This window comes from Mytilus galloprovincialis, chromosome 3 (genome assembly GCF_965363235.1).
Source record: "Mytilus galloprovincialis chromosome 3, xbMytGall1.hap1.1, whole genome shotgun sequence".
In the NCBI taxonomy this organism is placed as follows: domain Eukaryota; kingdom Metazoa; phylum Mollusca; class Bivalvia; order Mytilida; family Mytilidae; genus Mytilus; species Mytilus galloprovincialis.
This window is the reverse complement of record NC_134840.1, coordinates 110,004,354-110,024,127: the sequence shown is the minus strand read 5'-3', so window position 1 is coordinate 110,024,127 and position 19,774 is coordinate 110,004,354. Positions and strand designations below refer to the sequence as shown.

The window sequence follows — 19,774 nt, the reverse complement described above, 5'->3', positions numbered from 1 at the left end:
CATAATATTTGAATTCATAAAAAAAGTAAAATAATTGGAATTATGATAAGTTTTATTCTTTTAAAATAAGGTTTAGTACATATTGAATGTAGCAAATTATGATAATACATTTGTAATGTAATGATAAAATTGCAGTAAAAAAATTGTAAGTCCGGGGTAGAATACCCCCAAAAAATCAAAAAAGTTTATCAAGGAATATAGCAGATAAGCTTTCAACAGTCATCCAAAATTCTGCATTATGTTTCTTATCGATATTAGTGTTTAATGAGTACGTTGTTAAACATGTTTTAGGTTAATTCGGTTTGGTATTTAACTTTATTTTGCGACACCCGCAATTTGGTCTTACTTTCGCTTTCATTTCGGAGAGGGCACCAATATTATTTCATCATGTTTAGCAGTGTCAAGTGATCGGTATGTTTTGAATGCTACTTACAGAATGTCATCAGCAGGATCAGTATCTATTACAGGTCATCTGTAGTTGGGGACGAGGTACATTATATACATATTTCAGTTCAAATTATTCAAAATGTTCTACTGGAGGATATAGATAAAAAATTTCAAAATTACATAAGTAAATTTATGTAACATTTTCACATGTCAAGTCAAGTGTGTTATCTGATTGTAGGAGTTTTACATACATCTGTATTTTCACACATAGCCATTTGATACAGTTAGAGATCATCAGAGATTATATTATATAGACTACTGGTTGCCCTAGTAGTCTATATTTGTATACGCCCGCTTGTAGAAGTCATATAAAAGAGAGAAAGAGCTTGATATAAGAGAGAGAATTTAGAGGAGAGGACAGTAGCGTTTATATACCGTAGATAGAGGGGGGGTAGGAGGGGTCCTGATCCCGAAATCCCGGGCTTAAAAACACGAAATCCCGAGGTCCCGAATTTAAATAAAGTTAAATCCCGGATCCCGAAATTTGAAAAAAAGAATTCCCAGATCCCGAAGGGGTAAATCCCGAAATCCCGAGCTTAAAAACACCCGATCCCGGAGTCCCGATAAAGGTCCTATCCCCCCTCTAGATAGGAGACCTGTATTGTTGAGACTGAAGTTAGATGTACTTTTTGTTATCAGTCAGGGGACTTACTTAAATAAGTGATTTTCTAAATCACTGATTCAAGTAACATTATTTCCATAAAGGTTGGAAGTTAGAGTTGTCTTTCTTTAATAATCACCTATTTAAGAAGTACAAATTAATCACTAGAAGAAGTGATTTGATATTAGTGTAGCTTTAAATATAGAATACTAATGATCCAGGGACTAATTATGTTTCTAAACTTATCAGAACCAACATCTGTGTTGTCTAGGATGACCAGGTCATTTCAGGTGATGACCTTGTACTTAATCTAGGATAATGACATAAAAATCACTTGTTTAAGTATCAGACCTCAATTTCCTTCCCAAAAATCATTTCTTTAAGTATCATTCTTTTAATAACCCCCACTAATTTCAACACCCCCGAACAGTGAAATATTTATCGCGAACAGTAGAATTTTATTACATAATCTGAAAGATGAAACCTTGAACTTCACAGGAAAAATACTCCCACTGCTGTGAAAAATCTTTTAAGAAAGTATCAGTTCATTATGTAAAGCCATTATTATAGCATTTTTTCAACTAAAATAGAATTTTCAGGTAAATGATAGCATCAAAGGCATAAACCTTGCTACTTAAAAGAAGCAAAAAGTTCATATTTTTTTAATTTTACTAATTAAAAGATGTTATTTAAACCTACATGACCTATGTGTTTAAAATTTTGAAAAAAATACAAAATCCCAATTTGTGACAAAACCTCGAATTTGCTACTCAAATAAGTGATTTAAAAATCACTTATTTCAGTAAGTCCCCTGCCTGGTTATACTTGTAACTTTTTTATTGTCATGTGATTTTAATAATACAGTTTTGAACTTTAACTCGACTTCAAGATTATGTTCACTTACAAGACTTTGTTCAGACTGCACCAGTATCCATTTATTTAATTATGTGACGAGGATTTCCTTAATCATGCTCCCAGTAGATTTCAAGGGTAACCCTGTTAAATAATATACAAGTTTGGCATTTGTCGCGATCGTCCTTGTACGAGTGAACTTAGACACCCAACAGCACAACACAACCACAAGAATACACACTTTAGTTCAAGTACCATACTAAAAATTTTCCTCACAGTCATGACAGTACCACTATTAAAATAAATAAATTTATACATATTATATCAGTTTAAATAATTCAATAGTTTCTGTCATATTTGTGTATTTTTTCACATCCTCAAATCAACTGAGAATGACCTCAATTTTTTGCAGAATGACAAAAACCTCTTAATATGAGATATAAAAATATAACTACAGTACTAGTCTATGGAAGCAAGTTAACTCGTACCACGGAAAACTCGTACCACGTTAACTCGTACCAAAAAAGTTAACTCGTACCAACGTAAACTCGTACCACTGGGAAGTCGTACCATTAAAAATATATTAAAAAACATGAATGTTTTATGGGTTGTTTTTTTTGTGAACTTAATAAAAATAAAGTTGAATTACTTGAATTTTATACTGGATTTTAAGGAAAGCTTAGACAAAAATACGAATGTTTTATAAGCTTTATTTTTTAAACTGATCTTTCAAAGTAGTTTTAATCCAGAAGAAAGTAAAAAAAACATTGCTTTAACTGTACCTTAAGTTGAATATCTATATCCAAATAAATTAATTAAAGCTGTAATCCATTATCACAAATCGAATGCTATGTTTACAATTGTTGGAAGCCATGTGCTTTTTGGCGGGAAAATTCGGGGAACCCCGTAACAGGAAACAGTTACATTTCATTGTTATTTATATACAGTAAGAATTTCATTTTGGAAATCATTTTGATTAACCGTTTTAACTGCTAAGATTTATTCATGAAAAATAAATATTTTATTGGGGTGAAACTTTAATAATATTACAAATATAAGTAATTAAAAAAAAAACCAGTCTCAAGTATTTTCTATGCAGGACCAATAGACAAGGAACATTAGCTACAAATTGGTCATTGTACTTTCAAATTATATATATTTTACAGACTCGAGAGATATTGAGTAAAAGTAAAGTATATATTCATTATTTAACACCATTTAAATGTATTTAAATAAGTTGGTTCGAGTTAGCAGTGGTACGAGTTTGCATTGGTACAAGTTTTTTTTTAGTGGTACGAGTTGACGTTGGTACGAGTTTACAATGGTACGGGATAACTATAATTCCTAGTCTATCCTATGAATCATAGTTATCTCCTACCATTGCATGCTCTTACTAATGCCAACTCCTACCACTAAAAACAAACTCTTACCAATGCAAACTGGTACCACAGTAAATTCATACCATTTTAAACTTGTACCAACTTATTTACATGCCTTCAAATGGTGTGTCAATAAGGAATTATATATATACCAAGTTGAACTCTTTTCCTGGCACTCCAATTCAGCTGTTTATTTTAACTCACAGTCTATAAATAACTCACAGTCTATAAATAACCTGATAATCTGATAACTAGACAGTGTCGTCTGCTATATATATAGGTGTTTCCCCAGTATTTTCCCCATAAAAAGTGCACATGTGACATAGTTGTCAACAAAAGAAACATGTGGTCAGGGAATTGTTTGATATCTAGATTATATATACTGCTTTTAATAAATTAGTTTGGATATATGCATTCCATTTAAGGTATAGTCAAGCATTTGTATTTACAAACAATGTTTACTTTTCAATTTGACAAAAACTGTGTCATTATCCTTCATCATGTTCCTTGGATGTAATCTTGTTCTTGCATGCCAGACTATGTAAATAAAGCAATCAGCAGTTAAGGTACGTCCCTTGAGATGGTGTTTATAATTAGAATTTTTAGTTGCCACTGACGTTATATTTGATCTAATAAAAAAAAAATGGAAATTAGCTGCCTTGTGTATCACTGGAATATATTTTTTTTGATGTGGTACAAGTTCTGAATGGTACGAGTTTACGTTGGTACAAGATGACTTTTAGTGGTACAAATGTACAAATTGACGTGGTACGAGTTTGCAATGGTACCAGTTAAATTGCTACCAATTGTCAACGTATATTTGTTCCTGCTACATGTAACAGAAGTTCCAATGGAAACTTTGTTATAAACATTGTCATAATATTTATTCCTGTTGGACATGTTGGAACAAATATTCTATACCATAATTCAGTGAGGAACATTTTCCTTGTTTACTGTAATATTTATTCCTGTGGAAATAATATTCCAGAATATTTTTTCCTTTTGGAACTTATATTATGAAGGAACTTCTATTCTGTGACTCTATCATATCTATTTAGCAAATTTCCAAAACTTAGAACCTCTTGAACAGGTTGGGATTGACCCTCTGAATATATACCTCTATAGAGAGCTACATGTAAGCCTGTATTTCTTTAGACTGGATTTACATGCCATAATAAGTAGAAAATGTGCATTCATGGCATTTGGCATGTTTTGCTAAAATTCCAGTCTAAACAATTATATCCCTCTATCATGTCTATAGAAGGATCACCCCTCTATATCATGTATATAGGTATAAACACTATTTAGGTAGTTTCTTCCCAAACTGTTGAAGTTCTTCCAATTGCACAGTTAAAATTCTGTCCACCATCCGGCGTATTTATCAAATAGGTGTTTATCATGTTTATGTCATTAAAGAATATTGAAAAACTTAACAACTGAAATTTATGCAAATAAAGAATGAAACCTATGGCATGTATGGTAAATCAGTTCTTGTCCATTCGTTTTTGATGCGTTTTGTTATTTGATTTTGCCATGTGATTATGGACTTTCCGAATTGATTTTCCTCTGAGTTCAGTATTTTTGTGATTTTACTTTCTTCTATTATTCCAAATCTGATAAAAAAAAGAATATAACCAGAAACAATTGAGAAATTACCATGCGATAATTAAACAAATTTAAACATGCTAACATACAGTTTATATAAAATTTGTATAACCATGAATCATGATATTGAAGAGAAAAAACCCATGTATACAAGTATGGCCATACATTTTATCTTTATTGTGTTCTGTAAAAGCTATTACACAAGTACGTGCCATTTATTTCAATATGTGATAGGCAGTCATGACAGACTCAAAGTAGAATATGGTAGAAAGGAAAAAAATCACTGTACCAAATTGCACCGTGTAGTATGTACACACTTAATCCCATTTTGCCCCCAAAAAAGCAAATGAAATATAATTGTTTTTTCTAAGAAACTACACATTGCTTATCAATTTTTGTATAATATTCCATCCTGATGCACCTCTTTGAACATCGCTAAATATTAGGAATGTCAAAAGATCTGTAATTTAAAAATCTGGTACTCTGTCATAATACTCGTGAGTACTCGATTAAATCTTTAGTCCAGTGAAAAGATTTGATTTTTTTGTTGGGATGTGGTATTTTGGTGATAACCTTTCATAAACTTAATTATAATATGATGACATCGACCTACCAAGCGAGTACTCTACTTGTTGCCATCCCTTCTATCTATTCATGTATACCTAAAGATAGTGATACACAAAATAGTCATGATTATCAATAACATGAATAATATATAATTGTACAATCATGGCAATGTATAAATCTAAAGATGAATTCTCAAGATAATTACTAAAAAGTCCCATGCCTTTTTTTTTGAATAAATGAAGGTGAATTTGGTACCATCAAGTGTGTCAAGTTACCAGAGCTTATAAATGTTTGGAATGCTATATACATGATATAACCAACTTTAAATAAAACTTTTTTTTTTTAACAGCTGCATTTTGAAGGAATAATGATGTTTGGACAAGTTATTGCAAGGAACAATGGAAAGATTTGTCCTTGTTTACTGTACACAGTGAGGTAAATTGACTTTTTTATTCTTACCCGCTCACCTGGTGGAAAGTTCAAATGATGGGACAGACTTAACCAATCTTTTTCACAATCATCATTAGGGTATCTAGTTTAAAAATGTGCTGGATAACAAAGGTCAAATGAAGGTTGACGTCTTGACGACATGGATAAAATTGAACATAGTGGTAAATGCAAGTTTTGTCTAATATCTTGAAAACCATTTAAATATTGTTAAATGGAGAAATTGTAAAGGGGTAGATATGTTCAGTTTGAAGTGATCTATCTGCTGTCTGTTTGCATTAAAAATGTCAGATGTCATCTTATAAGAGTTATTCAACTTATTGCCCATGTTGCCTATAAGTGTCAAATTTCACTAGTCGTTATTTTTATTTAATGTTTGCTGATTATTTTGAAAATTTTATATTAGAAAAAGTGATCAGCAAGACAAGATCTTTAGTTAATTAAGTCTATCAGCAAGACAAGATCTTTAATTAAGTCTATCAGCAAGACAAGATCTTTAATTAAGTCTATCAGCAAGACAAGATCTTTAGTTAAGTCTATCAGCAAGACAAGATCTTTAATTAAGTCTATCAGCAAGACAAGATCTTTAATTAAGTCTATCAGCAAGACAAGATCTTTAATTAAGTCTATCAGCAAGACAAGATCTTTAATTAAGTCTATCAGCAAGACAAGATCTTTAATTAAGTCTATAATGGCGGAAATTGTAGGATGACTCCTTATTGGACTTATTGCTCTTTGATGACAATTTTTATCAGCTTTTTGCATTGTCACCTTACATTTCAAATAGTAGGAAGAAACTATAAACATGGTGAATAGCCAAAAATGATCAACAAGACTATATCTTCAAATAAGTAAAAAGGACAAAAATTATCAGACAACTCTTCCATTGTCTTCATTGAAGTTATTGTTCTTTAAAGATGGTTTTTCATATTGCTTTTCAATCTTGATATTTATTATAGACATGGCAGACAGAAAAGAAATTTAGATAGCAAAAACTATCACCAAGACAAAATCAACAAATAAGCCACATGGTGAAATCTTTGGTTGACTCATTTTAAGAGTTAATGCCATTTTAAGATGATTTTTACCATTTTTTTTTGTCTATTATCATTAACAGTATAAAAGATACAGTACAAGTGTAGATAGAATCCTTAAAAAAAATCCAAAACAAAATCAGCAGGACATGTACAAGATCTACAAATATGTCAACATGACTGAAATTGTCAATTAGCCCTCAATAAAGTAAAACATATACATAATAATGATATTTTAGTGACCTACAAATGACCATTGTTGAAGATGAACATGTTGACAGGTGAGTGACACAGGCTCTTTGGTGACTCTAATTTATTTTCATACAGTTTGTTAATTATTGAGGTTACATATTGCTTTCTTAGTTTGCAGTATTTAAAAAAACAGTCTCTTGATTAAAAAAAAATTGGACCTCAAGCATGTCAAGATTAGCTCTCTCACCCAACTTCATTACACGTTTTAATTATATATGATAATTATATTTGTTTAATATTTGCCAATTGCTTCAATGTTTATCCCTTTGTAGATGTATGTCAAAGACACATTACCAGCTGCTTGGTGTAGAACAAAAAGCATCACAAGAGGAAATCAAGGCAGCATATAGGGAAATGTCTAAAAAGGTAGGATCATGTATTGCAATGTATTGATAAAGAAATAAGGAGATTATTTAATTCAAAGTTAAGCATGTTAAAAGTACTGTGGATTAATTATTTTTAAATATCTACCAATTTTCATTTTAAAATGTGTACTTAAGTAGTCTGTTGTTATTTATGTATTATTGTCATTTTGTTTATTTTCTTTTGTTACATCTTCTGACATCAGACTCAAACTTCTCTTCAACTGAATTTTAATGTGCATATTGTTATGCGTTTACTTTTCTACATTGGCTAGAGGTATAGGGGGAGGGTTGAGATCTCATAAACATGTTTAACCTGCTGCATTTTTGCGCCTGTCCCAAGTCAGGAGCCTCTGGACTTTGTTAGTCTTGTATTATTTTTAATTTTAGTTTAATTTCTTGTGTATAATTTGGAGTTTAGTATGGCTTTCATTATCACTGAACTAGTACCGATATATATATTTGTTTAGTGGCCAGCTGAAGGACGCCCCCGGGTGTGGGAATTTCTCGCTGCATTGAAGACCTATTGGTGACCTTCTGCTGTTGTCTGTTCTATGGTCAGGTTGTTGTCTCTTTGACACATTCCCCATTTCCATTCACAATTTTATTTTATTCATTGTTTAGCATGTTTAACAGTTTTATTAAGTTGTATATTTATTTCCAGGAAATCATCAAAAATTGAAATTCCACAAGTTATAATTGCTACTGAAATATGTCCTTATATAATAAACTGATGTAGTATAATTACAGAGGAGACCAGGAGGGGCGGACTCAGGTTGGGCGTAGCAGGCATGCCCCCCCTAAAATTTGCATAGCACGGGTTTTCCTAACCTAAAATCCTGAATCCCCCTGACAACAATCCAAATAAAAGGCAGATTAAAGCAACAAAAGGTCACTATAAGACCTTCAACAATGAGCAAAACCCATACCATACAGTGTATAGTCAGTAGTGAAAGACTCTGACATGATGAAACTATTCAAGTAAAAAAAACCATGATAAACAACTTGATTTATGACAAAACAATAAACAAATTAAAAAATGAATATGACAGACAACAACTAAAGACTGTACCACTGTCTGAAAAAGAGGCTCCCAACTAGAGTCTTGCACATATAGAATGTGACAGGGTTAATTATGTTTGTTAGCTTCTAACTCTTCTGTATTTTAAATTATTTTATGAATACCGTATATTTCAGCTGCATCCAGATTTGAATCCACAAGATCCAAAAACACATGACAAATTTATACGACTTAAAGAAGCTTATACAACTATAAGTACACCTGCTAAGAAAAAGACTTATGACAAATATTTAGCTGGTGTACAGAGGGTTATAAAGATGAAAATAAAGGAGAATGATTCTGAGAATATAAATCAAGGTGGAGGCATGAGGTCAGTAACTTTTGTTTTTGAATTTTGTATTAAGCAGTCTTCTGTTGTAATTGTAATGATTTAACCCTAACAAAAATAAATACTAAAATTTGCCAATGACATATAAATGTAGAATCTAAAAGACTTTAAGTAGTATTGTATTGTTTTTAAAGCTTCAGCTAATTTTTTCCCCATTTCCATTGTTTAGGATGGTCACCTTTGACCAAAAACCTAAATCCCTTCAAGAGATAATAATGTTTTTCTTCAAATCCTTTTTTAGCTCACCTGGCCCAAAGGGCCAAGGGAGCTTTTCTCATCACTTGGCATCTGGCATCGTCTGTCGTTGTCTGTCGTCCGTCGTCTTAACTTTTACAAAAATCTTCTCCTCTGAAACTACTGGGCCAAATAAAACCAAACTTGGCCACAATCATCATTGGTGGATCTAGTTAAAAAATGTGTCTGGTGACCTGGCCAACCAACCAAGATGGCTGCCATGGCTAAAAATAGAACATAGGGTTAAAATGCAGTTTTTGAGATCTATTAGCCCTGAAATTTTCAGATGAATCTGACAACCCGTTGTTAGGTTGCTGCCCCTGAAATTGGTAATTTTGACAAAATTTTTCTGTTTTTGGTTATTATCTTGAATATTATTATAGATAGAGATAAACTGTTAAAAGCAATAATGTTCAGCAAAATAAGATTTACAAAAAAGTCAACATTACCAAAATGGTCAGTTGACCCCTTAAGGAGTTATTGTCCTTTATATTCAATTTTTAACCATTTTTAGTAAATTTTAGTAATCTTTTACAAAAATCTTCTCCTCTGAAACTACTGGGCCAAATTAAAGCAAACTTGGCCACAATCATCATTTGGGTATCTAGTTTAAAAAATGTGTCTGGTGACCCGGCCAACCAACCAAGATGGCCACCATGGTTAAAAATAGAACATAGGAGTAAAATGCAGTTTTTGGCTTATATCGCAAAAAAAAAGCATTTAGAGCAAATCTGATGTGGGGGGTCAAATTGTTTATTAGGTCAAGATCTATCTGCCCTGAAATTTTCAGATGAATCAGACAATAGTTATTAGGTTGCTGCCTCTGAATTGGTAATTTTAAGGAAATTTTGTCTTTTTGGTTATTATCTTGAATATTATTATAGAAAGAGATAAACTTTTAACAGCAATAATGTACAGCAAAGTAAGACCTAAAAATAAGTCAACATGACCAAAATGATCAATTGACCCCCTAAGGAGTTATTGCCCTTTATAGTAAATTTTTAATAATGTTTTTCTTCAAATTCTTCTGATCTTTATAATATTAGTGTATCTGATGAAGGTGATCCAGGAAATCTGTTATTGGTATCACATTTTTTTTTATCAATCAAGTGTTTTTTGCTGCTACTGTGTTGCTTTGGCTGTTAGTAGATTATAATTTTTAGTCCCTTTAAACTGACATGATTTAATATTAAAACTTACAGAACTATTTAGCCTGGGATATAAACATGCAAAAACCTTTTTTGTTGTCATGACACTCACCAATGAAACAAAACATATCATAAAAACATTGGAATCATAAAATGTAAGAAGGATATTTTTAAAACCTATTATTGTTTATTTTCAGGTACACACATGGTGCACCTTCTCCAATGGATGTACGTCGGTTCCGATCTCCGTCACAGAAATATCAACCAAAGAATTATAAACAAAGTTTTCTCATGTCTGAAGATTTTTCTAATCAACGATTGCTTGGTCTTATGCTGTTGTTTGGCCTCAGTCTGAATTTTTTAATAGGGATGTAGGTATATTTGTAATTTGTAGATGTGAGGTAAACAGTAAGGGAACCGTTACTACAAACATGGTTTGTCTAGAATAATGTTAGATTTTAGACTTTGTTGATTCTACATCAGTAGACTTAGGTTTTGGAACATTAAGAGATAACTGTATTGCTGCTTGAGGATGTCCATTAGTAGTTTTACTGTCGCAAATTTAGATTTACAGACAGCAAGTAGCAAAGTGTGTGCAAAAAGCTTCATATACATTACATTTATAAACATTCTTATGCAAAATAAACAAATCATTCAATTTTAGTCATTGATTTAGTGTAAAATTTTCATTAAACAAATATGAAAATATATAATTATATAAGGTGCAATTGCTATATTCACAGTCATCCCAAACAATTTACCAAACTATTATTGAACAATATTTTTAACATTGAATTTTAACTGGAACCTGTTTTAATTTTTTTTCAGATATAATAAAACACAGGAAATAGAGGTCAACAGGGGAAATAAATCTACCACAATTGAAAATAAAGGGAAAAGCTGACAGTAACTTAAAACTAGGTATTATTGTAGTACACTCTGCATGGTATTGTTAAGACTTGACACATGGCATTTAGACTTATTTTACCTGAAAGGATGAACATTATTTACAGAGAGTTTGGGTAATTTCTGTGAGCCTATTTAAATGTTTCTTACACTTATTCATTTTAAAGAAATGGTTCTTGATTGATGATAAAGTTGGTCATTTTTATGCCCCACCTACAATAAAAGATGGGTATTATGTTATCTGGTCTGTGCGTCCATCTGTTTGTCCGTCCATCCATGCATTCTTCCGTTTGTCGGTTCGTCCATGAAAAAACAAATCTGGTCACAAACCAAAACCGAGGGAAACACATTAAATATAAGAGAATGACAACACAACATTTAAGTGTAACACACAGAAACGAACTAAGCATTAGACAAAATCCGATGAGAATAACAAATATAACATCAAAACTAAATACATGAATTGGGGATAGAAAAGTACTGTGACACGTCTTATAATAATATGAATTAACACTCAAATATAAGAGGAAACAAACGACACAAAAGAAACACAATAGGATGCTTTTTAGCTCACCTGAACTGAAAGGTCAAGTGAGCTTTTCTCATCACTTGGCGTCCGTCGTCCGGCGTCCGTAAACTTTTACAAAAATCTTCTCCTCTGAAACTACTGGGCCAAATTTAACCAAACTTGGCCACAATAACCCTTGGCGTATCTTTTTAAAAAAATGTGTCCGATGACCTGGCCATCAAATCAAGATGGCCACCATGGCTAAAAATAGAACACCAGGGGTAAAATGTATATTTTGGCTTATATCTTTAAAACCAAAGCATTTTGAGCAAATCTGACATGGGGGTAAAATTGTTGATCAGGTCAAGATCTATCTGCCCTGAAATTTTCAGACGAATCGGACAATCTGTTGTTGGGTTGCTGCCCCTGAATTGGTAATTTTAAGGAAATTTTGCAGTTTTTGGTTATTATCTTGAATACTATTATAAATAGAGATGAACTGTAAACAGCAATAATGTTCAGCAAAATAAGACCTACAAATAAGTCAACATGACCTAAATTGTCAGTCAATCCCTTAAGGAGTTATTGCCCTTTATAGTCAATTTTAACAACTTTTTCATCATTTTTTGTAACTTGTACAAAAATCTTCTTCTCTTAAACTACTGGGCCAAATTTGAACTAACTTGGCCACAATCATCCTTGGGGTATCTTTTTAAAAAAATGTGTCCGATGCTCTCGCCATCAAACCAAGATGGCCACCATGGCTAAAAATAGAACGCAGGGGGAAAATTATATTTTGGCTTATATCTTTAAAACCAAAGCATTTAGAGCAAATCTGACATGGGGGTAAAATTATTGATGAGGTCAAGATCTATCTGCCCTGAAATTTTCAGACGAATCAGACAATCTGTTGTTGGGTTGCTGCCCCTGAATTGGTAATTTTAAGAAAATTTGGCAGTTTTTGGTTATTATCTTGAATACTATTATAGATAGAGATAAACTGTAAACAGCAGTAATGTTCAGCAAAATAAGACCTACAAATAAGTCACATGACAAAAATTGTCAGTCAACCCCTTAAGGAGTTATTGCCCTTTATAGTCAATTTTAACAACTTGTACAAAAATCTTCTTCTCTGAAACTACTGGGCCAAATTTGAACTAACTTGGCCACAATCATAATTGTGGTATATAGATTAAAAAATGTGTCCAATGACCCCACCTACCAAACAAAATGGACAACATGGCTAAAATTAGAACATAGTGATAAAATGCAGTTTTTGCTTTATATCTTTAAAACTAAGACATTTAGGGCAAATCTTTCAAGATTTAAATGTCCATCAGAATAAGACCTATCCCCTCATAAATTTTCAGATGAATCCTAAAACCCGTTGTTGGGTTGCTGCCCTAAAATTGGTAATTTTAAGAAAATTTCGCAGTTTTTGGTTATTTTGAATACTTTTATAGATAGAGATAAACTTTAAACAGCAATAATGTTCAGCAAAGTAAGATTTACAAATAAGTCAACATGACCAAAATTGTCAGAGAACCCATTAATGAGTTATTGTCCTTTATAGTCAATATTGAACAACTTTTCCTCATTTTTGTCGAGCCTGCAACTTTTGTTGCAGAAAGCTCGACATAGGGATAGTGATTCGGCGGCGGCGGCGGCGGCGGCGGCGGCGGTGTTAGCTCACTTTTTAAAAGCTATATATTTTAGAAGGTGGAAGTTCTGGATGCTTCATATTTTGTATATAGATGACTCATGTTACGAAGTTTCCGTCAGTCACATGTCCATTGTCCTTGACCTCATTTTCATGGTTCAGTGACCACTTGAAAAAAAAGTTCAGATTTTTTGTAATGTTAAATTCTCTCTTACTGTAAGTAATAGGATAACTATATTTAGTATGTGCGTACCTTGCAAGGTCCTCATGCCCGTCAGACAGTTTTCACTTGACCTCGACCTCATTTCATGGATCAGTGAACAAGGTTAAGTTTTGGTGGTCAAGTCCATATCTCAGATACTATAAGCAATAGGTCTAGTATATTCGGTGTATGGAAGGACTGTAAGGTGTACATGTCCAACTGGCAGGTGTCATCTGACCTTGACCTCATTTTCATGGTTCAGTGGTTATAGTTAAGTTTTTGTGTTTTGGTCTGTTTTTCTCATACTTTATGCAAAAGGTTTACTATATTTGTTGTATGGAATGATTGTAAGGTGTACATGTCTAGCGGGCAGATGTCATCTGACCTTGACCTCATTTTCATGGTTCAGTGGTTATAGTTAAGGTTTTTTGTTTTGGTCTGTTTTTCTCATACTTTATGCAATAGGTTTACTATATTTGTTGTATGGAATGATTGTAAGGTGTACATGTCTAGCGGGCAGATGTCATCTGACCTTGACCTCATATTTATGGTTCAGTGGTCAAAGTTAAGTTTTTGAGTTTTGGTCTTTTTACCTAATACTATATGTCGTAGGTCAACTAAATTTGATGTATGGAAATATTTTATGATCTATATGTCAGTCTTGCAGGTTTTATTTGACCTTGACCTGGTTTTCACGGTTCATTGCTCAGTGTTAAGTTTTTGTTTTTTGGTCTATTTTCTTAAACTATAAGCAATAGGTCAACTATATTTGTTGTATGGAAGCATTGTTAGCTGTACATATCTGCCTGGCATATGGTTCAACTGACCTTGACCTCATGGTTCATGTTAAGTTTATGTGACAGTCGTAATAAAGCTTTATATTTAGGAGTATCAACATAATATCAATGATTAGTAAAGAAGGCGAGACATTTCAGTGTGTGCACTCTTGTTGTAACTTGTACAAAAATCTTCTTTTCTATAACTATGGGCCAAATTTAACCAAACCAGCTGGCCACAATCATTACTAGGGTATCTATTTAAAAAAAGTGTCTAATGACCCCGCCTACCACCCAAGATGGCCGACATCAGTGAATACAGTAACAGGTGAGCGACACAGGCTCTTGAGAGCCTCTAGTTTTTTTAGCAGTAAGATAAAAATTTATTGATGTAACAGTATGAGTTTACAAGTTCATTTAAATATACAAAACTAATAACTTCCTTAAGTTTTTGTAAAACTATGCATAGTTTCTGAAAGAAAGTTGAATAATCAAAGGTCGAAGTCAAGTGAAAACTGTCTAACCAGCATGAGGACCTTGCAAGATATGCACATACCAAATATAGTTATCATGTTACTTATAATAAGAGAGAATTTAACATTACAAAAATTCTTAATCAAAAAAATTTAGTAATGCTAATGATTTGCTTTATTTCATCTATTTTCAGGCATTTTAAAAATATTTGTGACTGTGATTAGAAAAAATATCAGCAGGGAATTTCTGGAAGATGAATCCAGAAGTTTTGAGTGTTAAAGAAATAACATGTCTGTAATTAAATTTTGTTGTAAGTTATTTAGTTGTTAACAGACATTTTGTTGATGGAACACATAGGAATAAAGTGTATAACAATTCCAATGCAGTTTTGAAATGTGACAGTTACATTAAACAATGGAAATAGCTATGTTTTATAGAATGATTTGATGTGTCAATTAAATTAAAATATTTTTAAAAGACCGCAAAAATTTTTGCAGGTCGTATATTGGTATCACGTCGTCTGCATCGTCGTCGTCGTCGTCATCGTCAACGTCGTCCAAAGATGAATGGTTTCCAGAAAATAACTTTAGTATAAGTAAATAGAAATCAATAAAATTTTAACACAATGTATATAACCACAAAAGGAAGGTTGGGATAAATTTTGGAGATTATGGTCTCATGGGTTTAGGAATTAGGTGCCCAAAGGGGCCCAAAACATATACATTTATCTAGTTTCAGAATAATAAGTTGTGTATAAGTATTTCAATTTCTCTGAAATTGTACCACAATTTTTATATCACTAAGTAGAAGGTTGGGATATATTTTAAGGGTTATGGGGCAAACAATCTAGGAATTAAGGGCCGAAACAAGCATTTTTGAAGTTTTGGGACAATAATTTATGTTTAACTGTATGGATCTCTCTGATATTGTACCACAAGGTTTCATATAATGAAGGGAAGGCTTGGTGTCAGTTTGGGGTTGATATCCCTGAACATTTAGGAATAAGGGGCCAAAAAAAGTGCCAAAAGGAAGCATTTTCCTAGTTTACAGACAATAACTTGTGTTTTAGTGTATGGATATCTCTGAAATTATACTACAAGGTTTTTTACTACATAGGAAAAGCTGGAATTGAATTTTGGGGTTCTTGCTCCAAGGGGGGTTTCAATAAGTGAGGGGCCATAAACGGGGCTCAAATCAGCATTTTTGTAGTTTACAGTCAATAACTTGTGTTTAAGTGTATAAATCTCTCTGAAATAGTACCACAAGTTTCCATACTACAAAGGGATGGTTATAGGGGGTAATGGATCAAATCATTAAGCAATTAAAGACAGAAAAAAAGGGGGGGGGAAACAAGGTTTTTTTCTGGTTAAAGGACAATTTAGACAATTTGCAGTGTAAGGGAGATAATCTCAATCCAATTAAAATTTAAAGAATACTGTTATTTATATTATTTTGACTTGAGTGATCGGAAGACATCTTATCGTAGTTATTTCCCTTTGAAAATTTAAGATAGGCAATTTGTTGGATGAATTCATATGTTATAAGTCGTAGAGGCCTACAGTCTTGATATGAAGTCCTTGGTCCATTTGAAGGAAATTGAGGTCAAGGTCAAAGGTCAAGGTCATGTTCTAAATTTTGAATTTTGCTTGTTATAATTATTCCACAGAAACTGACAGTAAATGATATGATGTGTTTGCCAAATAACTGTTTACAATAAGGCGCAACTTCAATCTATTTCAGTCAAAGTGTTTTGGTTAACCCTTATAGGAGTTTTCTCCCCTTATGTATTTCAAATCAGTATTTCTCCACAACCATACAAGTGATTGACCTCTGGTCTTCTGTTTTGAGTTAACTGACCTATGACCTTGAAATTGAGATCAAGGTGAAAGGTCAAGGTCATGTTATAAATTTTGAATTTTGCTTGTTATCGTTATTCAAAAGAAACTGTTACAGTTAATGATATGATTTGTTTGCCAAATTACTGTTTACTAAAAGGCGCAACTTCAACCTATTTCAGTCGAATAAAATTAACTGTACCAATTTTCTTTGCACCAGATGCGCATTTCGACAATACATGTCTTTTCAGTGATGCTTGTGGCCAAAATATTTGAAATCCAAAGCTTATATAAAAGATGAAGAAGTGTTTTGGTTAACCCTGATAGGAGTTTTCTCCCCTTGTGTATTTGAAATCAGTATTTCTCCACAACCATACAAATGATTGACATGGGGTCTTTTGATTTGAGATCACTGACCTATGACCTTGAAATTGAGGTCAAGGTCAATGGTCAATTTGACGTTCTAGATTTTGACCTTTGCTAAAAATTATTTTCTGTTCATAATAAAACAATTAAGTCTTCTGCATATACTTATTAATCTTATTTTTTAATATCAATTTGAAGAACCAAAGTACATCAACAAGGAGTGACATTTTCTAACATCGTTTTTTAAATTTCATTCTTATTATCGAGGTGGAAAGACGTTCAATCGTTCTCTGAAGAATTGGTTTTTAATTTAAATGAGTAGTTATTGTTGCCAACTGAATTAGAAATTTGAATTGGGATTATTTTTGGAATAAGGGATTAGGGAAGGTGAAAACAATGGGGAGGGTTTAGGGGTAAAAAAATTTTCATTTCAGATTTCAGAAATAATTTTTTTTGTTTTGAGGGGATTTATATTCAACAGCAAAGTGAATTGCTCAAAAGCAAAAAAAAATAATTGTACATTAATGCTGTTCAGGGTTCAACCTCTGTAGTCGTATAAAGCTGTGCCCTGCGGAGCATCTGGTTTTTATTGATAGGATGTGTAAATTTAAAAATTGAATTCTTGAAATTCTTGATAACCTGAATATAAACATGTATTCAGATTTTTGATTATGGGCCCAGTTTTCAAGTTGGTCCAAATCGGGGTCCAAAATTAAACTTTCCTTGATTTCAACAAAAATTAAATATAAGGGGTTCCTTGATATGCTGAATCTTACCATGTATTTAGATTTTTGATTTTTGGGCCCCATTATCAAATTGGTCCACATTGACGTCAAAAGGGTCCAAAATCAAACTTTTGTTTGATTTCATCAAAAATTGAATTCTTGTGGTTCTTTGATATGCCGAATCTTACCACGCATTTAGATTTTGGATATAGGACCATAATAGGTAAATTAATCTTTTTTAAGTTCTTAGACCACATTCATTCTGTGTCAGAAACCTATGCTGTGTCAAATAGTTAATCACAATCCAAATTCAGAGCTGTATCAAGCTTGAATGTTGTGTCCATACTTGCCCCAACTGTTCAGGGTTGGACCTCTACGGTTGTATCAAGCTGCGTTCTGTGGAGCAGTTTATTAACTTTTAAAATAAATGTGTAAACAGTAAGATGTAGACTGGAACAGTATCCGAATTGGATATGTCATATAATCTGGAATGTTTTAATGTTAGAATGATTAATTATTAAACTCTAAACATTATAAGAGTTGATGAGGTTCTTGTTGAGAATTACATTAATGTGCTGTAAGGTAAAAAAAAGTTTAAAGTTTTTAACTTTAACTAAAAAATGTGAAGCATGTAAAAAAGAGGCGAAGGATACCTAAGGGACATTCAAACTCATAAGTCGAAAATACACCGAAAACGCCATGGCTAAAAAGAAAAAGACAAACAAACTACATTACACAAAACACAACATAAAAAACCAAAGAGTGAGCAACACGAACCCCACCAATCCTACTACCACATGTGGCACCCATGGTGTTGCTCATGTTACTACTACAAATCCGGTGATAAGTCTAATTTGGTATGTCACATTCGGTGAAAAGGGGACGGGATTGTAGTTACGACAATTGGAACATATCCGTTGTCATCTGTGAAATGGATATTCCATAACGTTCAACCATCTCGTGTTGGGGTCCGTTAAATTTACAAAGGGACAATTTCAACTTCACCACTTGGAACTCTTTGTTTAATAGCTTTCGGGAATCGTATATTACAAAGATGCAATCCTAAAATAGTTACTCACAGTAGAAATTTCACAGGTCCCCATCACACAGCAGTCCACTTGAGAAATCTCAAATTTGCTATCTCAACCATACTCCGTACAAAGGTACTGGATAACTAGCTTACATTAGCTTATTTTCGACTTCTGAGTTTGAATGTCCCTCTGGTATCTTTCGTCTCTCTTTTGCTCATATGTCGCAAAGCACCTAACACAAAACCAACATGCTGATGTTTACTGCAGCAAAGGGAAAATGTCAAAAGAGAAAATGTCTCAGGTCTGTAGAGAAAATGTGACCAGCATGCTGCAAAACATTTTATTATTCATTATCACAGAGGTATTGCTGATCCAAAGGTACCTCAATCTGAGAAGATATAAAGAAAATATTAAAATACAAAATTTACATCTGTGGTTTTCATTTTGATTATATCCCTTTGAATGTTGCCGTACTTTATTAGTGTAAACTGACCTGGCAAAGACATTTTCTTATGTTGAAACTGGTGGATTAAACCTGGTTTTATAGCTAGCTACACCTCTCCCTTGTATGACAGTCGCATAAGATTCTATTATATAAACAACAATGTGTGAGCAAAACAAACAGACATAATAGTTAAAAATGTCAAAAATTGTGGAACAGCAGTCAACTTTGTGTTATAATCTTGATCACTATGAACACAAGTAACTATTTCAACAAAGAAAAACAAAAAGCACATACACAAAAATGAAAGACAAGAATACAAAAATGACCAAAGCAAAATAACACAATAGCAGGATATATAAATACCTAGCCACACCAGAAGTCTATACTAAACATTAGACTCAACAGTAAAGGTTAAAATATTTTCGCGGGGTGTAAATTTTCGCTTATTTTCGCGGATAGAACAAAATCGCCAAAATAAATTCCGCCAAACTAAAAGTGTACATGCAAAG

General features: G+C 32.7%; 1 protein-coding gene across 2 annotated transcripts; it reads left to right on the top strand.

Annotated features, from left to right (window-relative positions):
• The first annotated feature begins 344 nt into the window (after positions 1 to 344).
• LOC143069763 (uncharacterized) lies at positions 345 to 15,177 on the top strand. 2 transcript variants are annotated; one of them, XM_076244532.1, is made up of 7 exons: positions 345 to 489; positions 5,801 to 5,886; positions 7,457 to 7,550; positions 8,744 to 8,937; positions 10,535 to 10,708; positions 11,166 to 11,258; positions 15,057 to 15,177. In XM_076244532.1, the coding sequence occupies exons 2-6, from the start codon at positions 5,819 to 5,821 to the stop codon at positions 11,239 to 11,241; spliced, it is 606 nt and encodes a 201-aa protein (XP_076100647.1). In that variant the 5' UTR covers positions 345 to 489; positions 5,801 to 5,818; the 3' UTR covers positions 11,242 to 11,258; positions 15,057 to 15,177. The 2 variants fall into 2 exon arrangements, with proteins under 2 accessions (XP_076100647.1, XP_076100648.1); XM_076244533.1 differs by having other exon boundaries at positions 375 to 411.
• The last annotated feature ends 4,597 nt before the right edge of the window (positions 15,178 to 19,774 follow it).

What these genes read in the sequence shown, in the direction of transcription:
- LOC143069763 (XM_076244532.1), top strand. Translation starts at nt 5,819, where the DNA reads ATGATGTTTGGACAAGTTATTGCAAGGAACAATGGAAAGATTTGTCCT. An exon ending in AATCAAGGTGGAGGCATGAG is followed by an intron (nt 8,938 to 10,534) that starts GTCAGTAACTTT and finishes GTTTATTTTCAG; the next exon opens with GTACACACATGGTGCACCTT. An exon ending in CTGAATTTTTTAATAGGGAT is followed by an intron (nt 10,709 to 11,165) that starts GTAGGTATATTT and finishes ATTTTTTTTCAG; the next exon opens with ATATAATAAAACACAGGAAA.